Source organism: Typopeltis vanoorti, chromosome 11 (genome assembly GCF_054136105.1).
Source record: "Typopeltis vanoorti isolate ZY-2024b chromosome 11, IOZ_Tvanoo_1.0, whole genome shotgun sequence".
NCBI classification, from domain to species: Eukaryota; Metazoa; Arthropoda; class Arachnida; order Uropygi; family Thelyphonidae; genus Typopeltis; species Typopeltis vanoorti.
The window spans coordinates 127,931,122-127,958,973 of record NC_143559.1 but is presented as its reverse complement, the minus strand read 5'-3'; the positions used below and the strand labels follow the sequence as shown (position 1 = coordinate 127,958,973).

The 27,852-nt window shown below is 35.3% G+C and overlaps 1 protein-coding gene across 2 annotated transcripts in view; it reads left to right on the top strand.

Moving 5' to 3' along the window:
- The window catches only part of LOC150102038 (uncharacterized), a 266,372-nt gene that overhangs the window by 205,612 nt on the left and 32,908 nt on the right, over positions 1-27,852 (top strand). For both annotated transcript variants that reach the window (XM_090400132.1, XM_090400133.1), the window contains exon 12: positions 17,510-17,586. In XM_090400132.1, coding sequence (XP_090256258.1) covers positions 17,510-17,586 — 77 coding nt within the window. The remainder of the gene's footprint in view (positions 1-17,509; positions 17,587-27,852) is intronic.

Sequence of the window (27,852 nt, the reverse complement as noted above, 5' to 3'; positions counted from 1 at the left end):
ACATTTACCATGACCAATTCTAATGCAGTTTAAGGTTGTCCAAAGATGACATAGTCCAAATCTAGGTAGTTTAGATGTAGGTCCGTTGTAGCTAATCTGGGATTATGGTTTTGAGCCATTCATCTTTCCATATATTCAGTCAAGTTGAAAGATTCACCTATTAATTCCTTTGCTATTCTCCGACTAGGATTTCTTGATTTTAGTCTCCTCGTAGGGGGATTTTGTATATCTTCATGGATAGGTGGTTAACATTGTTGGTTAAATTTGTCCATAAATTAGCAAATACTGCTTTTCTGTGTAAGTTAGGAGGTCATCAAATTATTGCTCCCTGATGACAGGGAGCAATAATTTGGTGTAGATCTTATAGTTCCTGTTATTATTTTCATTGTTTGATTAAGTTGGATGTTCACCTTAGAAGTATGAATACTGTTGAGCCATACTGGGGAGCAGTACTCTACAGTTGAATGAACCAAGGCCAAAGCTGATAGATGCAAGGCTTCAGCATCTGCACCCCAAGTTGAACCAGCCAGCTTCTGAATTATGTTATTATAAGTTTTTATTTTCTGAGCTACTTTCACTAGGTGTTCTTTGAAGGTTTGTGTTCTATCTAGTATAACACCTAAATATTTAGGTGTACTTTTAAAGTTCAGTAATATCTCTGAAGAAGACAGTGAGTTTGAAATTAGCCTGATGGTTAATAAAATGGAAGGTAGATAGGTTTTTGTTTAGATGCTACTGTTTGAAATATGAGTCCAGAATTTTCAAATCATTTGTAATTATTTTTTTCAGCTTCATTAAACTTAGTGCTTTGTGTGATTATCACAAGGTCATCTGCATAAATAAATTTTCTTGAACTGGTTTGAGGGAGATCATAAATATATAAATTAAACAAGAATGGAGATAGTACAGAGCCTTGAGGAAGTCCATTATTATGCTTGCATGGCCAACTTTTTGAATTGCCTGCAAATACCTGTATCCATCTGTTATTAAGCATATTATCCAATGAGTTGGCAAATCTTCTACATGGAAATCATCTTCAGAAATTTAAATAGCAGGCCCTTTCTCCATACTGTGTCATATTCTGATGTTAAGTCAATGAACACTGCAATAGATTTCAGATCTCTCTCAGAACCATTCTCAATCATTGATGTAAGAGCCAGTACTTGTTCACATCCTTTTCCTGGTCTGTAGCTGCTTGCTCAGGAGGTATTAGTTTGTTTATGATGAGAAATATTCTGTTGTATATGTTACATGCAAATTATGAAATTGCACAATTCATTAAATGAATATTACGTTTTCTGCTCCTCATTTCATGAATTGGGTGCATAGTAACAGCAGCAGCGCATGATGTGCAATAACTCGTGATCAACTGGTGAAGAGCATTTCTTATTGGTTGTTGCTGCAAGTTGCTGTGTTTTAAGAATTTTTTTTGTAATAGTATTAGTCAAGTGTTACAGTAAATTTGTACAACATTATGTCATAACTCCTTTTGTGGTATTCAGTAAGGTTAGTTTCTCGTTGGCGTGAGTTGCAGGACTCGCGGCTTACATAATATGTGATGATTCTTCACTATTAACTTAATAAAGTGTTATTTTAGGTTTTAAACATCCATATTTGTTAAATTTTAGATCCCTACATCCAAAATGGAAGATTTAGAAAACGCTGTTAGAGAATGTGATATCTTGTGGAATAATGAATTCGAACAATATGTCATAAACCTTCTAAATGATAATAGGTTTGGCGTTAAAAGAAGTAGACAAGAACATCATCTTAGAAGTAAGTCCGCTATTTCAAATTTAGCGGGTGTAATGAAAGTAGTGACAAAAAATGTCAATTTATGGCAACAAAAGAATCCATTATTTCTATCATTTGTGATATTCATCTCTCTACTGGTCACAAAGGCAAGACAAAAGCCCACAAGAAAATAATGGAGAAGTACGCTAACATTCCACGACGAATTGTTTCTGAATTCATAAAACAATGTGAAAGATGCACAGAGAAACTAAAAATGAAGGAGAACATTAAAGGGATTGTCATTAGACCTATTACCGTAAATGACATGAATCAAAGGGATCAGGTAGATCTTGTTGGCTTTCAAAGCTTACTAGATGGGAATTTCAAGTTCATGATGCACTATCAAGAACATCTGACAAAGTTTCATTTGCTTCGAGCACTGGCTTCAAAAACAACAAAGGAAGTAGCTCAACATTTATTAGACATTTTTCTCGAGTATGGTGCTCCACATGTTTTACAGTCCAATAATGGAAGGGAATTCACAGATGAAATTATCAAAGAACTTTCTACTCTTTGGCCAAACTTAGTTTTAGTAAATGGAAGGCCCAGACACCCACAAAGTCAAGAATCAGTGGAAAGGAGCAATGCAGTGCTTAGATTCTTTAGTTGTGTGGATGCAAGATAATAATTCTTCCAATTGGAGTATGGGAATAAAATTTGTCCAGTCGAGTATGAATACTACATACCATGAAACTATAAAAATGGAGCCTTATAAAGTTTGGAATAAAACCTAAAGTGGGTCTTGGTACAAACCTTCCAACAGAATTTCTGAACAAAATTCAGTCGGGAATTGATGAAGAGAATTTCATGGATATGTTAAACTACTCTGACACCAAGAATATATCCAACCGACTATTAATTCTAGAACAAAATGAAAATTCATTTATTGGGGCAAATGTAAATAATCATAACAATGAATAATACATTGAATTATATGAAGAATCTATTATAAATAACAATGAAACAGTGCAAGAAAGTCATGAATACGATTTGATAGATGAAACCAGAAAATTGGATGAAGGAATTCTTGATGATTCATTAGGCAATCAGAGTCCGATTTTTTCACATGCTGACATTAACCTCCATCCAGCGGTCAAGCTGAGGAACATTGCAAGTCAGAACGTGAAGCATATCGCTACTAAAATGGTGCAAAGAACAAACAAAAACTAAAATAAGTGGATATTGGAGATTGTGTAAATGTGTTTGTACTATCTTTTGATCATTGTCGAGGAGATCTGGCAAACTTGATTGGAGTAGGTCTTGACAGGAAAGAAGGGAAATACAGAATTGATACCAAAGGTGGAGTTATTGAAAACTGGCTTGAGAGAAATTGTTTTGAAAAGGTTGATTTTCAGGGATTATCTATAAATGAAGTACCAACTATAGACCTCAACATCAGAGCTCTATTTCTCTAACTTTCTGTTGGTAATGGACAAGGATTCAAAAGATGCTCTTGTAAAACACATTGTACAAATAAGAAATGTAGCTGTTTTAAAAATCAAGTTCTTTGTAACTCTTCATGCCTCCCAAACAAGTCTTGAAAATCCTTATTGTTTACTTGTTAGTTGTAACGAAAGAAGTTTGGTAATAATATTTTTCTTGTGTTTTGTCAAAGTACATAACTATTTTTATGTAATAAGAGTTTTTGAATTAAAACTATTTTATTACTCTTCACCCATTTATCACCTATTTATATGCTGTAACTATGCACCCAATTCATGAAATGAGCAGAAAACGTAATACTCATTTCATGAATTGTGCAAAATTCTACACACTCCATGAACTGTACAAGCATGTTATACAGTTCATGGAATGAGCAAAAATGTTGCGCATTCTGTGAATTGTGCGATTTCATAATCTGCAAATAACACATAATCCTTTCCATAAGTTTAAGAGTAAACTCATAAGAGATGTTGGTCGGTAGCTAGCTCCTAATGATGGATCTTTTTCTGGTTTAAGAATGGTTATTATTTTCGTTCTTCTAAAGAGAGAGGGAAGATTTCCTGAAACCAAGATGCTATTATATTATATAGGTTAGTTAACCATTTTATGATATTGTTGCCTTCTCTTCGACATCAATAGATTGCTCTCTTGGATGCTGTTGCACTAGGATCCAACCTGCACAACAAGGACCATGCTTGTCTACTTGAATGTGTAAAATCAATATTTTCAAATGTCTCAATCCATTTCTTTCTCCTTACATTATCAAAGCAGTGCAGGAGATCCTTAGCTACTGTCTGGTCTTCTTTTTCTATAAATTCGTGATAGAGGTTGTTGCTGTCACTATTCCAATTTGGAATATATTCTTTCCTGTAACCTATAGGGATAGTTCTCTTTGCAGCCCCTTTAATCACTCCTAAATCTGTCATAATTGTTAGGAATAGGTTTTATCCACCTAATATTGGCATCTACTTGTTCAGCAAAGTTCTTTCTTCCAGTTTGCCTTATTGACCATCTAGGTTTGGATAGACAACGTAAGTGGTATATGAATTCCTAGAGAATATAAGATTGGTCTCTGCTGACTACTTGGGAAGGGCCCAAGAACTTTTCTATTTATGCTGAGACTTTAATGATAATGATTGGTTACAAAGCAAAGATCTGGAGTGTAATCCTCTGTGCTGTCTAGATGAAAAAAGGTAGAGGTATCTTTAGCATCGTTTATTAAGTTAAGGTCCAGGTCTTCCATCCATTCCACCAGCTTTTCACTGTTACTATCATTTTCATTAAAACTCCATAAACTGTGATGGCTATTGAAATCTCCCAATATTACATGTGGATATTATAGATTGGTTAGAGGGGGATCCGACAGGTGACATTCAGGGGTTTATAGATGTTCATGACTATGGTGTCAGCTATTTGGATAGTTGCTTAGAATATGCTGCTGTTGTTACTCATCGTGAGTTTACAACTCTCAATATCTCCTTTTACGTAGGTTGCAATTCCATATTTAGGATGATTAACTAAGCAATTAATCTGAATCCTTGAATTTTTCCTCTAGACTGCAATTGTTCAGCATTTTCAGTGTTGATTTCTTGAACAGCTAGAACATCCACTGAGTGGGTTGATAGCATTTTAGATAGAAATTCACTTTTTGCTGTACTCAAGCCTTCAATATCGAGTTGGCATATCTGAAGTGAGCATCCTATTTGTCTGGTAGAATGAAATAAATCCTTCTTGCTTTTTTGGTCGGGAGTTCTAGATGGGAAGTTCAGCACCATCTTCACCGTAGACTTTGGCGTTACCCAGGGTGCACCACGTGGAGGAAGTCTACATTACATCCCGATGAAAGATTAACCAGACAATATGTAGTTTGATGCTGCTACAGACCTGGGTCATCTGAAGGTGATTGAACTACATGCATACATACAGACTAAACCTAAGGAGGACTATCATTATGGGCAATTTCAATTATAGGGATATAAATTGGAGAGATGTGAAAACATGCCAGGTGGAGGAAAGAGAATTTCTAGAATTACTGAGGCTTAATTACCTTAAGCTGCACTTGAGGAAAGGGAATTTTGCAAGAATACTGGAGGTAATAATAGCATCTGAGAATTGTGCTAGAAATGAGATGAATATTATGCCTCCAGTTGCTGAAAGTGCTGATTGAGCTACAAATGGTTATAGTCCAAGCCAGAACACTATTTCAAGCCGCTTTCTCAGCTTATCATAATCACCTGCCTTGCAGTTTCATATATACCCTAAATCTTATACCCTCAAAGCCCTCAGATGATATATCAAACTCCAGAATGTCAAAACTGCATGAAACTTCAAGGCAGGTGATTACGATAAGCTGAGAAAGCAGCTTGAAATAGTGTTCTGGCTTGGACTATAACCATTTGTAGCTCAATCAGTATCTGGTGGAGTCAGAGGTGTTAGAAAGGCTGGTAAGGGCACCCATCAAGAGATGGGTATATAGCAATGTGATCCCCCCATACAGAACAGCATTGTTTCATAAAAGTAGACCTCGCTTTAGCTATCTGCTGATGTTTATAGTGAAAACTGAATTGAATAAAGGAAATGGACTTACCATGATGCCTCTCTTGATTTTGCCAATGCATTTGACAGGAATCTACACACTGGAGTTGTTTTACAAATAGATATGCAAAATAAACTTGTGAGATGGATACGATATTAGTTGACTGACACTTATTAGAAAATGAAGTATGGTGGTGCTGAGTCTAAGATGAGGGTGACCAGTCACATGCTTCAGGATTTTGTACATGGTCTTTGTTGATTGACTTGTATATTAATGATATGGGAGATAGTCTGATGGGTAATACAGAGTTATTTGATTTACTGATGAGGCAAATCAAATGGATGCAGCTGATATAAAATCTCTGCCATCTGATTTGAATACCATTGTTCTGTGGGCAAATGATGAGTGCCACAATATTGCCAAGTATAAGGTATTGCATTTGACTGAAGACATTGCAGGCATAGTGCTGTATTAATGGGAATTTGCAAGTTTTCAATAAACGAAAGATGTGATGACCACATTGTTGAAGCTAATGTAAGGAATAAGGTTTTTTTTTTTTTTTTTCCTTGATACACTCCTGGACTATTGTGTTCAGATATAGTTACCTGGGTTTCATAGAGGTGAAGACAGAAGAGAGTAAAAATAAAATCCAGCAGAGTGTATCCAAGATGATATATTGGCTATGGAATTGTCCATGTGAGGATAAATCAAAGAAATATGATCTCCAAACCTTGCAAATAGATTATTTGCAAGGTTTGGAGATCACCAGGATTTCATTATCATCATCCATGCTTCTTATGAGTGATGTTAATGGACTCAACACTGTGTGGGATGGTGCCAACACAAATGAATGAGGCTGTATTATTGAGTGAGTGCTTGACAATAATGACCTCTTCATTCTTAATGATAGACCCAATACTTTCTTCCATATTCCTCTTGTATTCTGCACTAGCTCTTACAGTCTGCTTCTGTACATTCTTCCTTTGCTAAGGTGGCATGTCCAAGAGAGCATATAGAAGCGATCATTTGCCTGTTATTTGCACTTCATACTCACATAAATTGTGTTTATATGGGGGATGCTCACATGGAAAATGGACCAGGATGGATGACTAGAAACCTTTTTCCCATCTTGTAGAATTAGTGCTTGAAGCAGTCAATTAAATTATTAATGAAGCAGTGAAGTATGTAACAGAGTGTATTGTTCTGACAGCAACTGCAGTTCCAAAAACATCTCAGTTTCTGCAGTATTATCCAACTTGGTGGAATACTGACTGGCAGGCAGCCCCAAAAGATGAAGACAGAGCATGGGGGCATATTTCATAAATACCCTACTGCATCAAAATATGATTGCTTTCAGACATCATCTCAGGAAAAAAAATTCAAGAGTGCATTGAATCTCCTTCGCACTCTATCCTCTACTGACTAGGGATGCAGATCGATCTTCATTGCCTCACCTTTATTGTGCATTAGTATATTCAAAGCTGGATTGTGGTTATTGATTACTGGATTACAGCATTGCAAGACCTCGTAGCCTACAATGGTTGAATCCCATTTATCATCATAAGAGTTTACAGATAGCTATCGATGCTTTTTGCACATTCGTCCTGGCATTATGTCCTTCTTGGTGCAGAGTCTGCTGTTTTTTGCATAAAATAGATCTGCTTCTCCCATGGTGAACCACTCCATCTTGGGAGAGTGTATACATATTTGTCTGGATGAATGTATGAAGGTGAAAGACAATCACAAATATCCATGTCCTAGGCAGGATTCAAACCTGCAGCCTCATGGCTGGAGAGCAGATATGCTAACCACTCAGCCAACCAGGCCAGTGTGCTTTTTGCACATTGCCCATTCAATAATCTTTATTTCCAATGGAGATGCGTGGAAAATGGACCAGGATGGATGACTGGAATACTTTTTCCTATCTTTCCAGTTCATGTTCCCATTATTACTTAGTCTAGTCATAAATACTGTTACAACTTGAACAGTGCATAATCTTTAATCCTTTAATAACTTTTGATAACCCTTAATCTGTCAGTAAATCATTTACAGCTTTCAGCAATACAAATACTCAGAGACAAACTAGTTACTGTTCCTCTGTATCGAGCCTTGATAAGGCTCGATACAGAGGAACCCTGGCGCCCAGTTATGGATGCCAGGGTTTCTTCGTGATGGGGAGAAAGTGGAGAGGATCCAGAGACGAATGACCAAGATAATTGCAGGTCTGTGGAATGAACCTTATGAGAATAGGTTGAAGATTTGTGGGTTGCAAAAATTGGTCGATAGGCAGAAAAGGGGTGATATGATTGAGACATTCAAATTACTGAAGGGTTACTATAAGATTAATCCAGAAGATATTTTTGAAAATAGGACTGGTGGTGGGAGGACTAGGGGCCATGCATGGAAGCTGGGCAAGAATGTGGTTAACAAGGGTGTTAGAGCTAGGTTTTTTACTTGGAGAGCGGTGAATGAGTGGAATAAGCTGCCAGAGTCTTTGGTGGGGTGCTATGACCGTGAATGAGTTCAAGGCAAGGTATGATAGATACTGTGTGAATGTCAAATAGTTGTTCTTGACATGATGGGGCCTCCCTCGATGAGTCTGTCGACTCCTTGGAGTTTCCCGGAATAATAATAATAATAATAAAAAACTATGTATAACATACATGTAGCAGCACTCAATGTTTGAAATGTCCCCCTTTTGCCTTTATGCATGCTAGAAGTCTGTGAGGAGCATGGTCTGTGATGGCATGCCCCACGTCTCATGAAATGCTGCCAGTGCTCACTCCAAATCCACCTTCAGGTTAATGATGTTGGGGTGTCAATTCTTGCAGGCACTGACTACAATTTGAAGTCCAGCAGATTAAAATCAGGACTTCCATATGGCCAATCAGATGGTGACATGTAGTTGGGCACATTTGTTTCCAACCACTGTTGTGTAGGTCCTCGCCTTGTTTGCAGGGACTTAGTGCTGTTGGAAAGTCCACCATTTACCATGAAACAAGATATTCAGGGACCATACCACCGGTTCCAGCACGATGTCTTGATACATTTTGGCAAAGGTTTTGATCCCTTTCTCACAGAAATGCAGCTTGGATATTCCCTGATACGTTGCCCCCACTAAACCATCACTGACATAGGATGATTACCTCTCTGAATCCTGGTTCTATGGCACGTGCTTTGTGACCATCCATGACATATACCTGATCATTTTGGTGGTTAAATGACTTATCATCATCAAATTGCTGACGTGTACTCAAGGGGGTTTATAGCATATGATAGTACTACATGAAAAACTTACATCATTACTAACTTCCTGTTTACAATTTTTCTCCAAATCAATCCATTACCTGTCAAGACTACAACATTATCAGATCTTATATTTCTGTCTTCTAAGGCAGTGCTTCCCAAACTTCTGGATGTCAGGGCCCCCTTTGCAAAATTAAAATATTTCACGGCCCCCCCCCCCTCAAAAAAAATCGTAATAGCGAGATATATTATTATAATATTTATTGTATTTATATTCAATACAAAACATACACAGTGAATATTGCAAAAATCAAATGCATATATTACATTTTTTGCCTCTTACCGTTTGGTTCTGAAGACTATGCAGGCTGTTCTGGTAAAATATGAAATACTATCCTTTTTTTGAGTCTGTTTCTGCATCTTCTGATTATTCGCGGGATTTTTTTATTTTTTATCAGCCACTTATCCATCTCAGGATTAAATTTTTTAATGTAGAACAGATCAAATAATATCACCACTTACCGATACTGGCACACTACAGACTGATAACCTGAAATTAGTGAATATTACCTGAATAAGGGAATCCCTGGACCAGGAACATTTTTCTCTTTTGTGTCACAAAAGCCTAACACGAAACAGACAGCGAAGGCAGGTTATTAAAACGTGCATATGATTGGTGCAGTATTAACAAAAGATCGTGCAACGGAAAGATAAAAGCATAGCTGACAATTGAGTTGAAATTCTAATTCTCTTCAACCGAATTCCATATGTGAAACTGCCATAACATTCATTATATATATATATATATATATATATATATATATATATATTACTTAGTTTTAACACTTTTATGAATTTTAACACTTCGGTTGAATTTTATTGCTGCCTTGGGAAATCGAACCCACACACATCTAATTAATAACAATAGTTTTTAGTTAGATACTGTGTTTGCCCATGCAACATATGGTTTTGTTTCTGTCTATATATACAGCATAGTTTCTGTATAAGGGGACATGTGATTCATTAATTAGTGTGTTTTTATCCTAGTTGTGTCTAATTGCACTATTTGTTGAGAAATATATTACGCAGACTCCTCATACCTTACTCACTAGCATAATAAAAGTACTTGTTTTTATTGCCTCTGCAGTATAGTGGCTGTTAGAGAGGGGTGTTGTTTACCACTGCAAGTGAGTTACTATCTCCCCACATGAATTTGTTTAAGCTTTTTTTCATGTGTGAAGTGTATGCGAAACTTTTATTGGTGACAGAAAACTAGCTTGGATGACAGTGATAATATAAAACGAGTTTTGATATGTATATAAAGTCAATATCAACAGTCCCTGATTACGAACGTGTGATGAAAGGGACAGGAAGATTTGGAGCTTCCCTTGAGAGCATTCGAAGTAAATACAATTAACCACTGCTTTGAAATGAAACATATCAATAAGCAATATTAAGTGCCGAAATACGAAGGAAGCAAAGTTTGTTAACCAACACTAATGCGTGAATTTTTTCATTAAAATATAAAAAACAACAAAAAAGAAATAATAAATAATAAAAGTTAAATACGTTTCTTTTAAAATAAAAAAAAATCTACTTAGTCTTAAAACATTTTAAATTTGTTTTCATTATTTCACGGCCCCCTCAACAAAACCTACGGCCTCCAAGGGGGCCGCAGCCCACAGTTTGGGAAGCGCTGTTCTAAGGCACTTTTTACTGTATCAGTCCACCTATATCAGCAGGTTGGCAAACTTTTTAGACCATCGATCCCTTCATGGAATCCTTGATCCCTCATTGACCTCCATCATGTTCAATAAATGTTATCAATAATAAATTTCTCAATTTAAAATAATTCCTTCACCCTTTTCAATCTTTCATTGGTAAATGATGGTATAAATCCAAATTTTAAATACTATTGTGAATGCTGTCGGCACTTCTTACTATCAGGGATCGATAGTACCATCGACAGGGTGTAGCATAGAGGCAGCCTGCCTTACAGCAAGGCTTAATAAGGGCGCTCATTCATCCATATTGCAGTAGATGCCATCGCTGAAAGAAGTTTTTCTAAGCTTAAACTGATTAAAAATTATTTGCGAACAGCAATGATCCAAGATAGATTAGTTGGTCTAGTAACTATAGCCTTATAATTTAAATTTAGAACAGCTTATAAACAATTTTATTGCGCGATATCCCTGTAGAGCAAACATTTAATTAATATTATGTAATCGTTTTGCATTAATATTTTTCTTGTAATAAAAACAAAATACAATTGGAGATTTTCTTATATTTTTATCTAATAATTCATCAGGGGCAATATTTAATTGTTTGCCTCAGGATGCGATCTGATATGATAATGGCCCTGGGCTCCGCCATTATGAGCACTATGACTTAAAAAAAGTAATTACACAGTAAATTCAAACTTGTCAGATCACTGAACATTACTTTGATAGCTACGGGTGATAAATGGCACTAAGCCTGATTGTCTCTGTTCTAGATGTCTTCATCGGGGAGAGCATACACTTCTCCCTTGTTGGTTTTGCCTGTTTAATAGGTGTTACTCAAAGTCATTTTAGGTGCTTATTGACTCCCTTTTGACCCTTGGACATTTATCGATCCCCCATGGATCGACCACTTTGCCAAACCCTGACCTATATCTTGGTCTTTCTCTGGGTCTTTTTCCTGCCAACCTGACAGAGAACACTTGTTTCGCTAATCTTTCCTTTCCCATTCTGTTTAAGTGACCATACCACCTGAGATTAGCTCTGCTAACACATTCTTGGATGCTAACAACGTTAAGTTCTTTCCTAATATCCTAGTTTTTAATATGATAATTGCCACTGAAGCCATATGTTCATCATGCCTCTAATCTTTCTCAGGACTCTCATATCTGTGGTCTCTAAGCTTTGGTCAAGTATTTTATTTCTAACCCAGCTCTCAGATAAGTTAAAATAGATTTGAACACTGTCTTGTAGTCAGCTAATTAAAGCTAATTAGGCAACACATGACAAGTCAGCTTGTTGTGTGTTGCCTAATTTCTCTGTTATTCCACATAAATTTATTCAGTTGACTTCCTACCATACCAGTTGATTCTGTTGTCTATTTTCATATTTAATTTACCATCTCCACTAAAAATTGTTCCACAGATTCTCCGTTCACAACGCAGTTGACGTTTTCAATGATTCTGACTATTTTCATTTTATTACTGACCTTCATACCATATCTATTACAACAATTATTCAATTTAGTCAGGGAATCTTGCAGACTTGTAGTGAATTTATTTAGAAGTATAACATCGTCCGCATAAAGCAAAGAGCTAACATTAACATCTCCAATTTTGATATCAGGTTTTATATCACTTTCCTTCATAATGTGATCCATGTAGATAATGAATAACAGAGGGGGATAATGTACATCCTTGTCTCATACCAGATTTAACATTAAACCATCTTCCTGAACTTCCTTCAATTCTAACTGCTGAGTTACAATTCAAATAAAGACTAAATATTGCTTGATATAATTTTCCATTGACACCATACAACTGTGTGTTTTGAATAGCTTTTCTCTTGGCACCTAGTCATATGCCTTTTCAGGATCTACAAAACTTACAGATCTTTGTTATATTCCCATTTTTCAACTATTTGCATAAAATGAAAATCTGATCCTGACAGCTTCTATTTCGCCTGAATACAGCTTGTCCTTCAACAAGTTTCCTACAATCCTCAATTGTTTCTCAAGTATACTTGCATAAATCTTACCAGGAACACTCTCACTAGGGAGACCGCTGTAATTCTCGCATTCAGTTTTATTTCCCTTTTTATATATGGGTACTGTGAGAGCTCTACTACAATCATCTGCAATTTGTCACTCTGTCCAGGCCTTCTGCAGTGTAGCCACTGTAAGACTTTTATACCTCCATACTTGAGCATTTCTGGACGAATAACATCCACTCCCACTTTTTTTCCACATTTCACGCTTTTGATGGCTTTTTCTACTTCAAGTATCGATACATATTCCAATTTTTGAGATAATTATTCCATACATGAAGGATATGTTTTTCACCAATTTTCATATTACTTTTGTAAAAACTCGATTGTAGCTTAAATATTCAAAAGCACATTGCATCGATTTTTTTACTTAGGTCAAGTCCCATAAGAATGATGTAAAACCTTGTTTGTCTCTGTATATTTTATACTAGATTTTATGTAAATATTCCTTTGGAAATTAACTGTATATACTCCTTTAATAAGAATATGTTAACTGTGTTAAAAACAAAGGGAATGTTTTTGCCCAGAGCTGTATGTAATAGATCTACATGGCGGCACAAGAAAGGTTGTTTATAAACTTTGTACGTATGAGAAAGGCTTACAAGCTCTGCATGTAAACACCTCCAAAGTCAGTCAGAAAGATTCAAACAACTTTCTGATGGCAGGCAAATTACAATCAACAGAAAGCTCGGAAGAGAACAAAGAGCTGACCGAACTTGAAACTTAAGATGAAAACATCATGCCGAGTTCTTTGGAGGTTACAAACTTCATGCAAGGTCTCAAAGAAGGCATAATAAAAAGGGACAGAGCCAAGAATATGGGGCTTCCCAAAAATCACTAGAGAAAAGAGCTGCTTGGTTCCAAACATCGCCAGCGAGTTTCCAGCAGTTGCAGAGACAGAGCTTCTAGGCCGCAGACAGGGATTCAGATTGCCAAAAGGAGAGGTTCCAATTGCCGGATGAAAGTTTAGAGTCCAGAGAGAGGGATCCTGGTGAGACAGTTGGCAGCAGTTCGAGTTAGTGGAAGTGGCAATTCGAGCTATTTTGAGACGGCAGACAAAAGCGGTAGTCATGCAGGCATTTCGGCGATTCCAAGCCAGAGGAGAAAAGTCAATGTAAATTCCCGAAGCGGAGAGTTGGTGGCAGTTTCAGTTATTGGAAGAGCTTCCAGTCACTGAGAAGAGAGAGGGATCCCATTCGAGAGTCAAAAGAGTCAGTTGGCGGCAATTACAGTTTCTTAGAGGCAGGAGTTCAAGCTGCTTGAGACGGCAGTCGTCCAGGCATTTTTGGCAAGCCCAAGCAGAGGAGAAAAGGTGAGGCAAATTACCTAAAGCACCTTCGCTTGGCAGTTTTTATTCTTTTCGCCATGGGAGAGCAACATTTTTGCAGAGCTGTACGAGTCCACAGCCGGGTATGTTCCCGATGAGACACTGCTGAATGTCAGACATTCCTGAGGAAACCCGAGATCTGAATTGAAAGAATTGCCATAGAACTTTTAGTGAAAGACTTTTGACTGAATGTGCGATACAGAGTCTTTTGTAAGTTTTATACCTTTGCACAATTCCTCTTATAATGTGTTTTAGTTGGACACTTAAGATTTAGATTAACAGTAACAAGAAGTGTCATTAAGAGAATCTATTGACATATTTGAAATTGATATAAAGCTTGTAAAAGTAACTTAACAGAGAGGTAGCTAACCTCTTTGCAAGTAAACTAGGAGTTTAATAAGTGAAAATTGTAAGCAGAGAGTAAATAAGTTTTTGAATTAAAGAGACTAGTTAATGTTGAAGTAAAAAGGATCTAATTTATGCCCAAGAATTTTTATAGATGGATAGAGAAAGCAATCTCCCTAATGTTTAAATTCGTGTATATTTCATAGTAATGTAAATAAAATGTGTTTTGATTTTTTTTGTTAAAGGAGTGCTGCCTGATTGTTTATTTTTACGACTGCACTGTTCCTAAATAAATCGGACTTGTGAGCCGGAAACTATGTGAGATAGCCGAAGCGTAAAGTTAAGTAAAAAGAATAGACCACGACTGTTTGTGTAAAGTTTTATTGAAGGAATTTGTGTTAGAGAGAGAAATCTACTGGCTGTATTATTGAGTTTTATGCTAATTAAATGATATTAGTGGCGCAATCTAAATTAAATAAATTTTCTAGTATTATCTTAGGCATAAGACTTGTAGTGTGAAGGGTAGATAAACATAGCATGTAATAATATAAGCAAGAAAGATTCAGAGAGAGAAAGCATTCACAACTAATTAGAATAAAGTATAAAGATAAATATTTTAAGAATAACAGTATATAAGGTATAAAAAAAAATAAAGACACTTAAAATAAAGAGAAATTAACAGCATATGATTACAATGGCACAGCATTCGTTTACACCTTTATCATCTCTAATTCCTTTTACAGCACTCTTTCTTCCATTTTTGAGCTTTTTCAACAGCTTCCAGAATATTTTGCCACCTTCTTGATATTTTTCTGTGTTCTTACCAGTGTTCCCATGACTTTTGTTTAGCTAGTTTAATGAATTATTTAATGCTTTATTAAATGGTTTATTAAAAATTTAATGGTTAAATGACTCTTCAATTGAAATTTTCTCATCTGTGAGGAGAATATCTCTGTGTTGTTTCTGCATTCTCTCAGGATTATGGCAGAGGCATGCCTTCACAGTTCTTGTAAGGTGTTGTGTCCTAACACAGTGTAGTTGACCTATTCTTTGACAGTCAGATACACAAACATCCTATTGATCCTCAGTGTTTTAGTGTGTTGAAAATAACATTTCAACCTTGTATAATGCTATTACAGCTGCATGATTTTCATATTTTCCCTGCTGCATGTTAACCTGTACAGCTAGACAATCTCTCTCTCTCTGCTGATAAACATGCAAATATTGGCTGTGCACAGCACCACTAATGGAACTGGGCTCATGCAATTCTGTGGGCAATACAGGAGTGTGTTTGGTAGTTGGAACAGTATATATGACAAGACTGTAAAATCCTCTATTGGGACCATCCCTATATTCGTTCAGTTTGTCTGAATATTTTGTGATCATTTGCCTACATAAAAGAATGACATATTCTTTGACAGTCTTATCTGACTGCGAAAGAATGTCATTCTGTATATTCTTGTTACTAAATAATCTCAAAGCCGTCACATGTTCTCTGCTCCAAGTGGACACTATCCTCTGTAATCATTAACATTGCTTTCTCCTCTTATTTTATTCCCTTCCTCCTAAGATTCTGTAACCCTGCATTTCTGTTCCTGTCTGTATATCATTTGCAATTAACCAAGTTTCATACATACCAATAATCCTTGGATATATTGACTTATCTGTGCACAAAATTAACACTTATATTTCTGATACTCTTCATTAGTATACAAATGTGTCCACATAATCTTTCAGGCTTGTTAGTGCTCTGCAATTCTACACGATATCTACACCCTCCAGCCCTCTTTTCCCACTTCCATACTTTTGTCACTGATCACACTCTGATGCCATCCCACCTGTGCTCCCTTCACTCTAGTTTTTGTATGCTTGTTGCATGTCTTTCTTTCTTTCTTAATGCTGATTCCCCTTTTTTCCTGTTCTTTATATCCATTTATATTTTTTTATCATTTTTTATTTTTTTTATTTTACTTTGCCTGTATCATAATCACTCTTTCACTTCAAATGTTCATTGCCTTACTCATTCGAATGCAGCCCTTGTCTTTTAAATCATTCCAACTTCCCTTCAAATTTATCATGTAACTTACAAGTTACACATCTTTTACATTGCAATGCTCAACCATCATGCCATTCCATCATCCACTTTTCCTCCCTGCTCACTATCATAACTAGGTAATACATTAAATTTTCCAAGCTATGTTGTTATCCTTTACATGCTACAAAACTTGCTTATATCCCTTTTAGCTTATATCCTTGTTTTTGCCTTTCATGTCATTTGTGCCCATAACTACTAGCTTTGACACATATTCATTTCTTCCATACAAAGTGATGCCCTAGAACATTAATTTCTGTGTTCTATTTTATCTACTATACTGCTACCAGTAGAATTTCCATGCAAACTACTCAGTCATTTACAATTACTTTGAATTCCTCTCTTTTAATGTAACCTCCATCCATGAAAGGCTATAGACCTTTAGTATATTATTTACTGTGGGTGGGCTAAGGATTTATTTTATTATTCTTTATTTTTGTATTTTTATTTAAATTACTTTTTGCGTGATCTCGGCTCTAGAAACCAAACATGGAACTTTTTCAGATTACTTAAGTCTCCACTAAGCAGGGTGTGGTTTCACACTAGGCAATGAAATTCATTTCCCACCTCAAGATAATCACAAATATCCATACACATGGTGGGATTCAAACCCAGAGCCTGTTCATTTGAGAGCACACACATTAACCACTCAGCCAACCAAGCTGGCCTGTGGCTTTGAATACAATGCACCGAGTATCGTATACTTTGATTCATATGTAGCACTGATTTCAACGAATATTGTTTACTAGTGAGCATTTAGCTTTATGTGATTACCTATTTTAGTTATTACAATCATATGAGCATTAGTTTATATTTCTTCTCAAAAAAATAATTACTAGCAATTCATTTTATGTTTTATTTCCATTGGTTAGCTTAGTGGGAGGGAGACCAAAAATATGATTAAAAGTGCAGTTTCTATGGGTTTGTTGGATATCACTCATACTGTTTATTTATTTCTCTAGATGGAATGTTATATGAGTGTCAGTAGTTCGCCTGAAAATAACTTACTTATGAACGAATCACGAGGTAGTGATTGCAGGTATGTGTTTATCTATTGCTGCTTTGAGTATACCAAGAAAAAAAAAAAAAAAAAAAAATTTAATGCTTTAATACAACAGAGTAAATTTCTCTGCTAATACTAAAATTTTAGTTGCAGTTAAATAAACCACTTGAATTTAACACAAGAATCTCTTTAAGATCATTTTGCATGCAGTCATTAAATTCACTCATTAGTCACAAGTTAAAATAAACTATCTTCTGAATACATTTCTACAGTGATAGAGATCTTATCCAGTGTTACCATTATGTCAGACTACTGTATTTTTAGTATCTGTTATAGCAAACTCAAGCCACTTAAGTTATGTTAACAAAAAGGCAGATGTTTTACTGAATGGCCATAAGTCTGGAAATGTAGATATTTCATTTTAATTCACTGTATTCACAATATTTTTCATTGCATTGAACTGTACATCACTAATAAAAACCATTTGTTTTATATATATATATATTATATATATATATATATATATATATATATATATATATATATATATATATATATGTTAAAGATACCAAGCTATTTTAAACCTGGTTTTACATATATATGGAATATATATATATATATATATATATATATATATATATGGTCTTTCCTTTAAAAAAAAAAAAAAAAAGGAAAAAAAAGGAAAAAAAAGCTATTTTGTACTTTAGAACATCAGTCAAGACTGATGTGATTGAAAAATACAGAAAGGTTAAAGATTTGATTACTCTGTGACTGCTAATGAACTTAAAGTTTGGGTAGTCCACATGAATGATAGAAATCCCTTTATACCATAATATTAGTTGCTAATAGGTACCTTAAGCTACTTGATGAGAAATTAATGAAATTTGTGATGATTTCCTTGGACCTTTCAGATGACTAATACTGCAAATTGCTCTCCTCATATTTCAGAGGTGTTATTACAGTTAACTCTCACTATAGTAAATACTGTTATAGCCAACAATCCACTATAACAGACTTTAAAAAGATCCAGCTGAATAGGCTTGATACTAACTAAAGAAAATTCACCATAGCAACTTTACACTATAACATACTATTCTTGTAGTCCCTATGAATTCTGTGTAGTGAGAATGAATTGTACTAATGATAACATAAGCCTCACTTACAGTCCATACAAGTTTGTTAGACAGAGCCAGCTGTAATTAACTTCCCACCATATTAGCTTCATTTTTGTTATCTCTTCGTCATCATCAAATTCCTGACGTGTACCTTCAAGGGGTTTACAGCATATGATAGTACTACATGAAAAACTTGCATCATTACTAACTTCCTATCTACAATTTTCCTCCAAATCAATCTGTTACCTGTCAAGACTCCAGCATTATCAGATCTCTTATATTTCTATCTTCTAAGGTAATTTTTACTGTATCAATCCACCTATATCTTGGTCTTCATCTGGGTCTTTTTCCTGTCAACCTCAGAGAGAACACTTGTTTTGCTAATCTTTCCTCGCCCATTCTGTTCAAATGACTATACCACCTGAGATTAGCTCTGCTAACGCATTCCTGGATGCTGACACTGTCAAGTTCTTTCCTAATATTCTCGTTTTTAATATGATTTTGCCATTGATGCCATCTGTTCGTGCCCCTAATCTTTCTCAGGACTCTCATATCTGCAGTCTATAGTCTTTGGTTAAGTGTTTTACTTCTGACCCATCTCTCAGATCCATAAGTTAAAACTGGTTTGAACACTATCTTGTATATAGCTAATTTAGTGTTCTGACCAGTTTCTCTTTTATTCCATATGAATTTATTCAATTGACTTCCTACCATACCAGCTTTGTTGATTCTGTTGTCTATTTAATATTTAATTTACCATTTTCACTAAAAATTGCGCCTGAGTAGTTGAAATGTTTTACTTTTTCTATAAGTTCTTCATTCATGTTACAGTTGATATTTTTGTTTCTGCCTATTTTTATTGTCTTTGTTTTGTTATTGCTGATTTTCATACCAAATGTATTACAACAATTATTAAATTTAGTCAGGGAATCTTCCAGACTTCTACTGGATTTATATAAAAGTATAACATCATCTGCATAAAGTAAAGAGCTGAAATTAACATCTCCAATTTTGATATCAGGTTTAAAACCACTTTCCTTCATAATGATCCATAAATGAATAACAGAGTGGATAATGTACATCTTTGTCTGATGCCAGATTTAACATTAAACCATCTTCCTCTGCTTCCTTCAATCCTAACTGCTGACTTACAACTCAAATAAAGACTAAGTATTGCTTGATATAATGCCCCATTGACACCATATAACTGTAGAGTTTTGAATAGCTTCCCTCTTAGAACCTTGTCGTATGCCTTTTGCAGATCTACAAACTTAAATAGAGATCTTTGTTATATTCCCATGATTTTTCAACTATTTGTCATAAAGTTGCAATCTGATCCTGACAGTCTCTTTTTGGGTTATTTAGCCTGAATCCAGCTTCCCTTCTACAATCCTTCTCAACCAATTCTCAAGTATACGTGCATAAATCTTACTAGGAACACTTAGTAGGAAATTACCTCTGTAACTCTCACATTTAGTTTTATTTCTCTTTTTATATATGGGTACTATGAGAGCTCTACTCCAATCATCTGGACTTCATCTCTCTGTCCAGGCTTTCTGAACTATGCATTGAAACCACTGTAAGACTTTTATACCTCCATACTTGAGACATTTCCGATTGAATATCATTTACTGCAGCTGTCTTTCCATATTTCAGGCTTTTGATGGCTTTTTCTTCAAGTATGGATATGTATTCCTGATTGCATGTGTTTCTTACCACTGCTTGTTTCATTTAGCAATTTTTCAAAGTAATTACTCCATACATCAAGGATATCTTTTCTTCAGTTTTCATTTCACTTTTATTATCTCTAATTCCTTTTACAGCACTCTTTTCTCCATTTCTGTGCTTTTCCAACAATCTCCAGAATATTTTGCCACCTTCCCTGTAAACACCATCCAATCATTGTTTGATAGCTCTTGGAGAAAGTCATTCTTTGGTGAAAGACTTTATCACAGTGTGGTACTCAAATTTTAACATTACAGCCACTTAGTGTGTCAGGTGTTAGTCGAATGAGTGCCTTCATAAATGGTGCTATCTGTCATGCATGGTATTTTAAAATTGGCTCGAATTTTTTATGTCAGGTTAGAAACTTTTGGAATCTACCTCGTAAATGAAAAATGCAAAACTTTTTATTATTATTATTATCCAGGCCTCCACAGAGTCAAAAGACTCATCGTGGGAGCTCGTTTTTAGGAAACACAAAATCTATCATACCACTCCTTGAACCCATTGACCGTTCCTGCTCTAATCACTCTCTCTCAGGCAATGCATGCCACGGTTCAACCACCCTCCATGCAAAGAAACCACTCCTCACCCTCTTGCTCACAGCCTCCTTTCGTAACTTCAAGGTTGTCCCCTTGTCATCACTCTTTCCTGCTGTTCAACCAAGTGAAAGAACTCCTCCAGTGTCTACCCTTTATCTGCCTTTCAACAGTTTAAAAGTCTCGATCATATCACCTCTCCTTCTATCCACCAAACTCTGCAGTCGACATTCCCTCAGTCGTTCCTCGTAACTGAAATTGTACAGTCCTGAAACTATTATCTGCCTCTGTACCTTTTCCACAGTTACGATCCCCTTCAAATCCTGGGGACCAAACCTTAGAATAATAGTCTAAGTGTGGTCTGATCAGGGTCTTATACAACAGAATGATAACTCTTTTATCTCTGCAGGTCAGCGTACTTCTCAGTATTGCAGCAATCCTCTGGGTTACCTTCACCACCTTTGCAATATGCTCCCTGAATTTCAGTTTTCTATCAGTCATCACCCCAGATCTCTTATCACCCCTACTTCCTCCAGTATAACTGCTCCAATTGAGTCTACATCCTCCCAGCTTCACATCACCCACAAACAACTGAATATCCCCTTGCAATCCATTGACAATGTCATTGGCCTGCTGTGGAATACCACTTGTAACCTTCTGCCGCCTTGATATTGCTCCACCATACACAACTCTCTGATACTTATCAGACAGCCAATCCTGAATCCAGTTGGCTATCCCAACATACCCATGTGCTGCAACTTAAATATCAGCTTAACATGTGGCACCCTGTCAAACTCCTTTGCAAAATCTAAAAAAATGACAGTATATGCCTTTTCTTCATCAACTGCTCTTGTCACTTTATTATAAAAGGCAATCATATTACTAAAGCAAGAGCACCCCTTAACAAATCCATGTTGATTCTCACAAATAACATTGCCCTCATCTGCCCACCACTGTATATAGTCTCTCACTAATTTCTCCAAGACCTTAACAACTACTGATGACACACAAACTGACCTATAATTAGACACTTCCAGTCTGCTACCGCCCTTGTGCAGCAGGACTATCTTCCATTCCTTGGGTGCCTTTTCCACCGCCAGACTTTTATTGAAGAGCCAGGTCAACGGAGCTGTCAGTTTTTTAGCACATTCTTTCAAAACCTGTGGTGAAATACCATCCAGTCCCACAGCTTTACTGGTATCCAGAGTAATCAGTATTTGAAACACATTCTCCTCTAAACCCTGAACCTGCCCTCTCCCCTCTAGTATTAAAACCTTCTTCTCCAGGATCAAATACTCCAATAAAGTGCTCATTGAACAACTCCACTATGTTCTCTGCATCAGTCACTCTATTCCCATTTTTATCCCACAATGTCATTTCTTCCACAATCATTTCTCCTCCTACTGGTCACATAGCTAAAAAAATTCCCTGGGATTTTCTTTGGATCTTTGGACCAATCTCTTCTCATATTCCAGTTTCATCTTCCTTACCATCCTATTCACTCTCCTGGCCTGTGTCTTATATTCTTCATGCATCTGCTCTTCACCTGTTTCCTTATATCTCTTCCATAGCCTCTTTTTCACATGCGGTCCCTGTTTAATGTTGTTTGTCATCCAGTTTACACCAAATTGTGTCCTCTTCTTCACTTGTGGAATACAGCTTCCTATTGCTGCTAAAGAATTTCCTTCACAATTTCCCAAACACTAATGATATCCTGGCCTTCCAATTCCTCCTCCATGAAACTTCCCAAAGTTGATATCTAAGACTATTATAATTATCTACCTTATAATTCCACATACGTTCCCTTTTCTTTGATACACCTGTTTGTCTATTCATCTTCCATGTTAAAACCACATTGTCACTCTCTCCAACTGGTGGGAGAGATGTCATCTCACTTATTATCAGTTCTTCTGACGCTATGACCAAATCCAAAACTCTTGTTCCCTCTATTATATGTTGCCTAAGATTTGTCCCTCAAGAATTCTAGAAATTCCATACTCTTATTACTACCTGCATTTTCCTCTTCCCAGCTTATACTGCTGTACTTAAAATCTCCCATAACAATCATTCTTCTTCTTGCACTTGCCAAGCTCAACTGCATAAACATCTCCTGGTTCCCACCCTCTGTGCTCCCTGGTTTATAGCAACACTCCACTAAATATTTTTCTCAAAATAAATTGATAAAATATTTAATTTGCAAATTAACTTTTTGTAGGTGGTGTACTTATAAGGTTTACAACCTTCATGCTCATGAAGGGTTATAAACGTTATAAGTACATCAATACTGTGGATGACTTGCAAGATATCAGAAAATAAATGACTATTCTTACATTAGTTGATTCTCACTAAGCAAACTCATAGGAACTACATGACAATATAGCATTAAACCTCTACGACTTTTGTCAGGCTTTTCAGTATCTTGTTATAGCAAGTGAATTTGTAGTCATTTGTTGTAGTAAGAGTTAACTGCAATTAGATACTGTTTGAAGGGAATAAGAGTTCAAAACAGAAGCACTGAAATCTCGAGTCACATTTTTGCTGTTTTAAATTTTCACCTTTCATCGTTTGAGGATTAAAAGATTTGACCTATGCATTTGAAATTTCCCAAATTGAATGAACCTCTGCAGACAAACTATTTTTTAATATATTATGTTTGTGGATTATTCAGCATGCTTCTGTGCTATGTATAGTAATCTCTCATATAGTGTGGTTAATTCCCACTGAAAATATTAAGATTTGAAATTGTAATGAGTGGAGCATTAATATAGCTAATTTCAATGTAATGCATTCCAAATAGAAATTAATGAATTGTTGCAGAAAACATTAAAATTAAATGATCTTGAACAGGCATTATTTGATGTAATAAAATAGTTCAGCTTGATTAAATGGAATGAGAACTCCTGGTTCAATATAAAGTTGCATTTCAAATAGATCACAGTCACAGTTGAAAAGGATCAGAAATGAAAAACATTTAAATATTTTTATTGTTTCTGATTGAATTACAATATGTGCACATACATAATTTTTATTGTTTAGAAAAAACAGTGTAGTTCACATATTTCTTCTTTTCTTTCTCCATATGTGTGTCTGCAGTGTTGAATATCATTTTCTAAAGTTGGCTGCACTTTAATTCTTCGCTCAACATTGGGATCATCACTTATAATTACTTTGTAAGCATTCTCTACTGCCCAAAAAACTGCTGATTCATCTACTGAAAATTTGCACATTTCTGCTCCACTGCTGTGTGAATATCTATTAGTATAAAATATAATCGGTAATTGCCTTTCTAATGAAATTAAAATGCACTGTAATGTAATTTACTTAATTTACACTAATTACAGACCACATTGGTGTTTAGAAAACCCTCTGTTTTGAGTAGCATTGTGTGAGATTTTACTGTATTAGGTTTTGGATGAAATTCAACTCTTCTGAATGTGTGCTAGCTACAATTTGTTATGAAAAATGGTATACTTTGGATGTATCACATGGATTTACAATTTCATGTAATAAATTCATTAAAGTTTTTCCTGTTCTACAGTGCACTGAAAAGATATGATACTACAAGGATTTTTTTTTATAAAGTAACTTGTAAATAGGTAAACTAAAAATAGATCTTTTAAGTTCCTTAATGCAACATTTCCAACCATGAAAGGTTGCTGATTAATAGTATGTTTGGTATTACAGATGGGCCAAAGGTTAAATAATCCATGAATACCTCTTTGAATGTATTTATGGATTATTACCTTGGAAATAGTTTATAATTGATGGTTGAAGGTTTACCTAGTGAACAGGAAACATTTGTGTTTACAAATTTTAATTAAATATCTTGTAAATCCATGTTCTCTGCATCCACAATTTTTGATATGCTATTTCAAAATAGCTATGGTATACTATATTGCTGTTTAAAGTTAATTCCCAAGGAGGGGGGATGAAGCTAATTGTAAACACTCTATCTCTTATGTTATCAGAATATTATATTCTCCAAATATTACAGGGATAACCAAATCCTAAGTTTCTTATATAACTCATATGACATCCTTCAGATACTAGATACAGTTTATCTTTAGATCTCATTAGAAGTGTTCTTCCTTTCATGTAATAACCATTGCCTTGTAGTTCTAATCTCATAGAGGTGAAAGAATTTTTATTCATGTATGTAAACTTTTTTTCCCCAGCCTGCCAAAGAGGAAAACTTTTCAGTGGAACACAGCGCACATTACTTACAGAAGTAATTCACTGTCTTTGTGGACTTAGTTGCTTCACCCATAATTCTAAAAACAACTTGTTTATTCATTTGAAGAGTATATTAACCACCTAATCAGCTGTGGTAGATGAAATATATCAGCATACCGTGTGCTTTTATATTCATGTTATTTGAATAGTATCTTAATGATATATTCAATAGTACTCTTTGCATTCATGCTTTGATATTATAACATGTTATGGCTGGTTAGATGGTTGATGCAGTTCCTTGTTTTCAGTTTTCTTTATTATATTGTTTTTAATTTCATTTTTCTCCAACTTTTTCATTCTTTCTGCCTAATCAACAAACCCTTGGAAGTGCCAAGGGTTTATATAACATTCTTTCAGAAATCTTTTTTTAGAGCCTTAATTTTAAAGAGTTTGTTTCCTTTCATTCTATATAGTAGAACATTCTTTAATATGTTGACTTCCAACTATAAGATAACCAGTTGACCATCTATATAAAGATACTAACTACAAGTTATCTTGTAGTGTATTTTTTGTACTAAATGTTGTTGCAGGCTACATGATAATTTGATGCTGAAGCGGGTATTTCAAATGAGGAAAGGGAAGATTGGTGTACCCAGTAACTATAGTGAAATTGAATTAAATACTTTTTGCATGTGAATAAATAAGAGAAGTAACACAAATGATTATTTAAAAAAAACACCAGAGTTGTACTAACATGATTTTGGAGCTTGCATGTTTATATTACTGATTCAGTTTCTAGCTTATTAGAAGCAAGCAGCACCACGAACATCAATAAACAGTTAATGTAAGTTGCTTTTTTTTATTATTTATTTTTTAGGTTATAAACTAATCTCTTTTTCAGGATCTGATACCCAACTCAGGACTATCTATAACATATACAAAAGAAGTATTTATCCATATGCAAACTGTGAGATAATTATTTTTCTTATGCTAAGAAAATAAAAAAATGTGGCTATAGTCACAATGTGAAAGAAAAAACAAAACAGGAATTGCATATTATTGAAGAAAATACCAGTGGCAGGGTGCAGTTTTAAGTGGGAGTGCTTCCTATACAAAATTTTTAAAAAATGATTCTTTTTTTTCCTAATTAGTAACCAGTTTATTAATAAATTGATCTCTAGATTTATCATCATCATCATCATCAAATTCCTGCCATGTACCCTCAAGGGGTGTACAGGATATGACAGTACTACATGAAAAAATTACATCATTACTAACTTCCTATCTACAATTTTCCTCCAAATCAGTCTGTTACTTGTCAAGACTCCAACATTATCAGATCTTATATTTCTATCGTCTAAGGCACTTTGTACAGTATCAATCCACCTATATCTTGGTCTTCCTCTGGGTCGTTTTCCTGCCAACCTGGCAGAGAACACTTGTTTTGCTAATCTTTCCTCTCCCATTCTATTTAAGTGACCATACCATCTGAGATTAGCTCTGCTAACACATTCCTGGATGCTGACAATGTCAAGTTCTTTCCTAATATCCTAATTTTTAATATGATATTGCCATTGATGCCATCTGTTCACGCCTCTAATATTTCTCAGAACTCTCATATCTGCGGTCTCTAGTCTTTGGTCAAGTGTTTTACTTCTGACCCAGCTCTCAGATCCATAAGTTAAAATTGGTTTGAACACAGTCTTGTATACAGCTAATTTAGTGTTCCAACTAATTTCTTTCTTATTCCATATGAATTTATTCAATTGACTTCCCACCATACCAGCTTTGCTGATTCTGCTGTCTATTTCTATATTTAGTTTACCATCTTCAGTAAAAATTGTGCCTAAGTAGCTGAAATGTTTTACTTGTTCCACAGGTTCTTCATTCACAACACAGTTGACATTTTCAATGATTCTGCCTATTTTCATTGTCTTTGTCTTCTTATTGCTGACCTTCATACCATATCTATTACAACAGCTATTCAATTTAGTCAGAGAATCTTGCAGACTTGTAGCGGATTTAAATAGAAGTATAACATCATCCGCATAAAGCAAAGAGCTGACATTAACATCTCCAATTTTGATATCATCTCTAGATTTATTTATTAATAAATTGGTCACTGATTATGAAAAAAAATAATTTTTTTTAAATTATTTTGTATAGGCAGCACCCCCCACTTAAAATTTCATGGGCCACCACTGGAAAATACTAAGAATATTTCCTTTAGCAGGTTACCATTTTGCCATTTAACAAATGGCTAAAGGTAATCTGCATGGGGATGTTAGTGCAACAATGGTATTACTCACTTTTAGCAAGCTGGCCACTCCCTACCCATGCAGGACTAGAATCTTTCAACCAGTAATATAATCACACAAGCTCTGAAAACTATTTCACTTAAGAAAAATTTGTAGTGAAACAGTAACAAAGTGAAAAATGTATCAACAGTTATATATTTTTGAAGAGATAATACAACTTGGCACTGGTGGCAGGCTCACACATTGGACCAGTGGCAGTCATATTAGATATGTTTTTTTTTTTTTCTTTTTATTCCTGATTTCCTTATCCAGGAATAAATCATTTAATTTTCAAATAACTGCCTAGAAATTATTGTTGAGACAGCATTGGAGTCCTTATCCCAACCTTCTCACCTTTCCAGACAAATAGAACTTTCTGAAGTGAGTGCTCTTCAAAAGATCAATTGTTTTGGTTCTGCTGGCATTGAGACCTAAGCTTGCTCTTGAATGTTGATT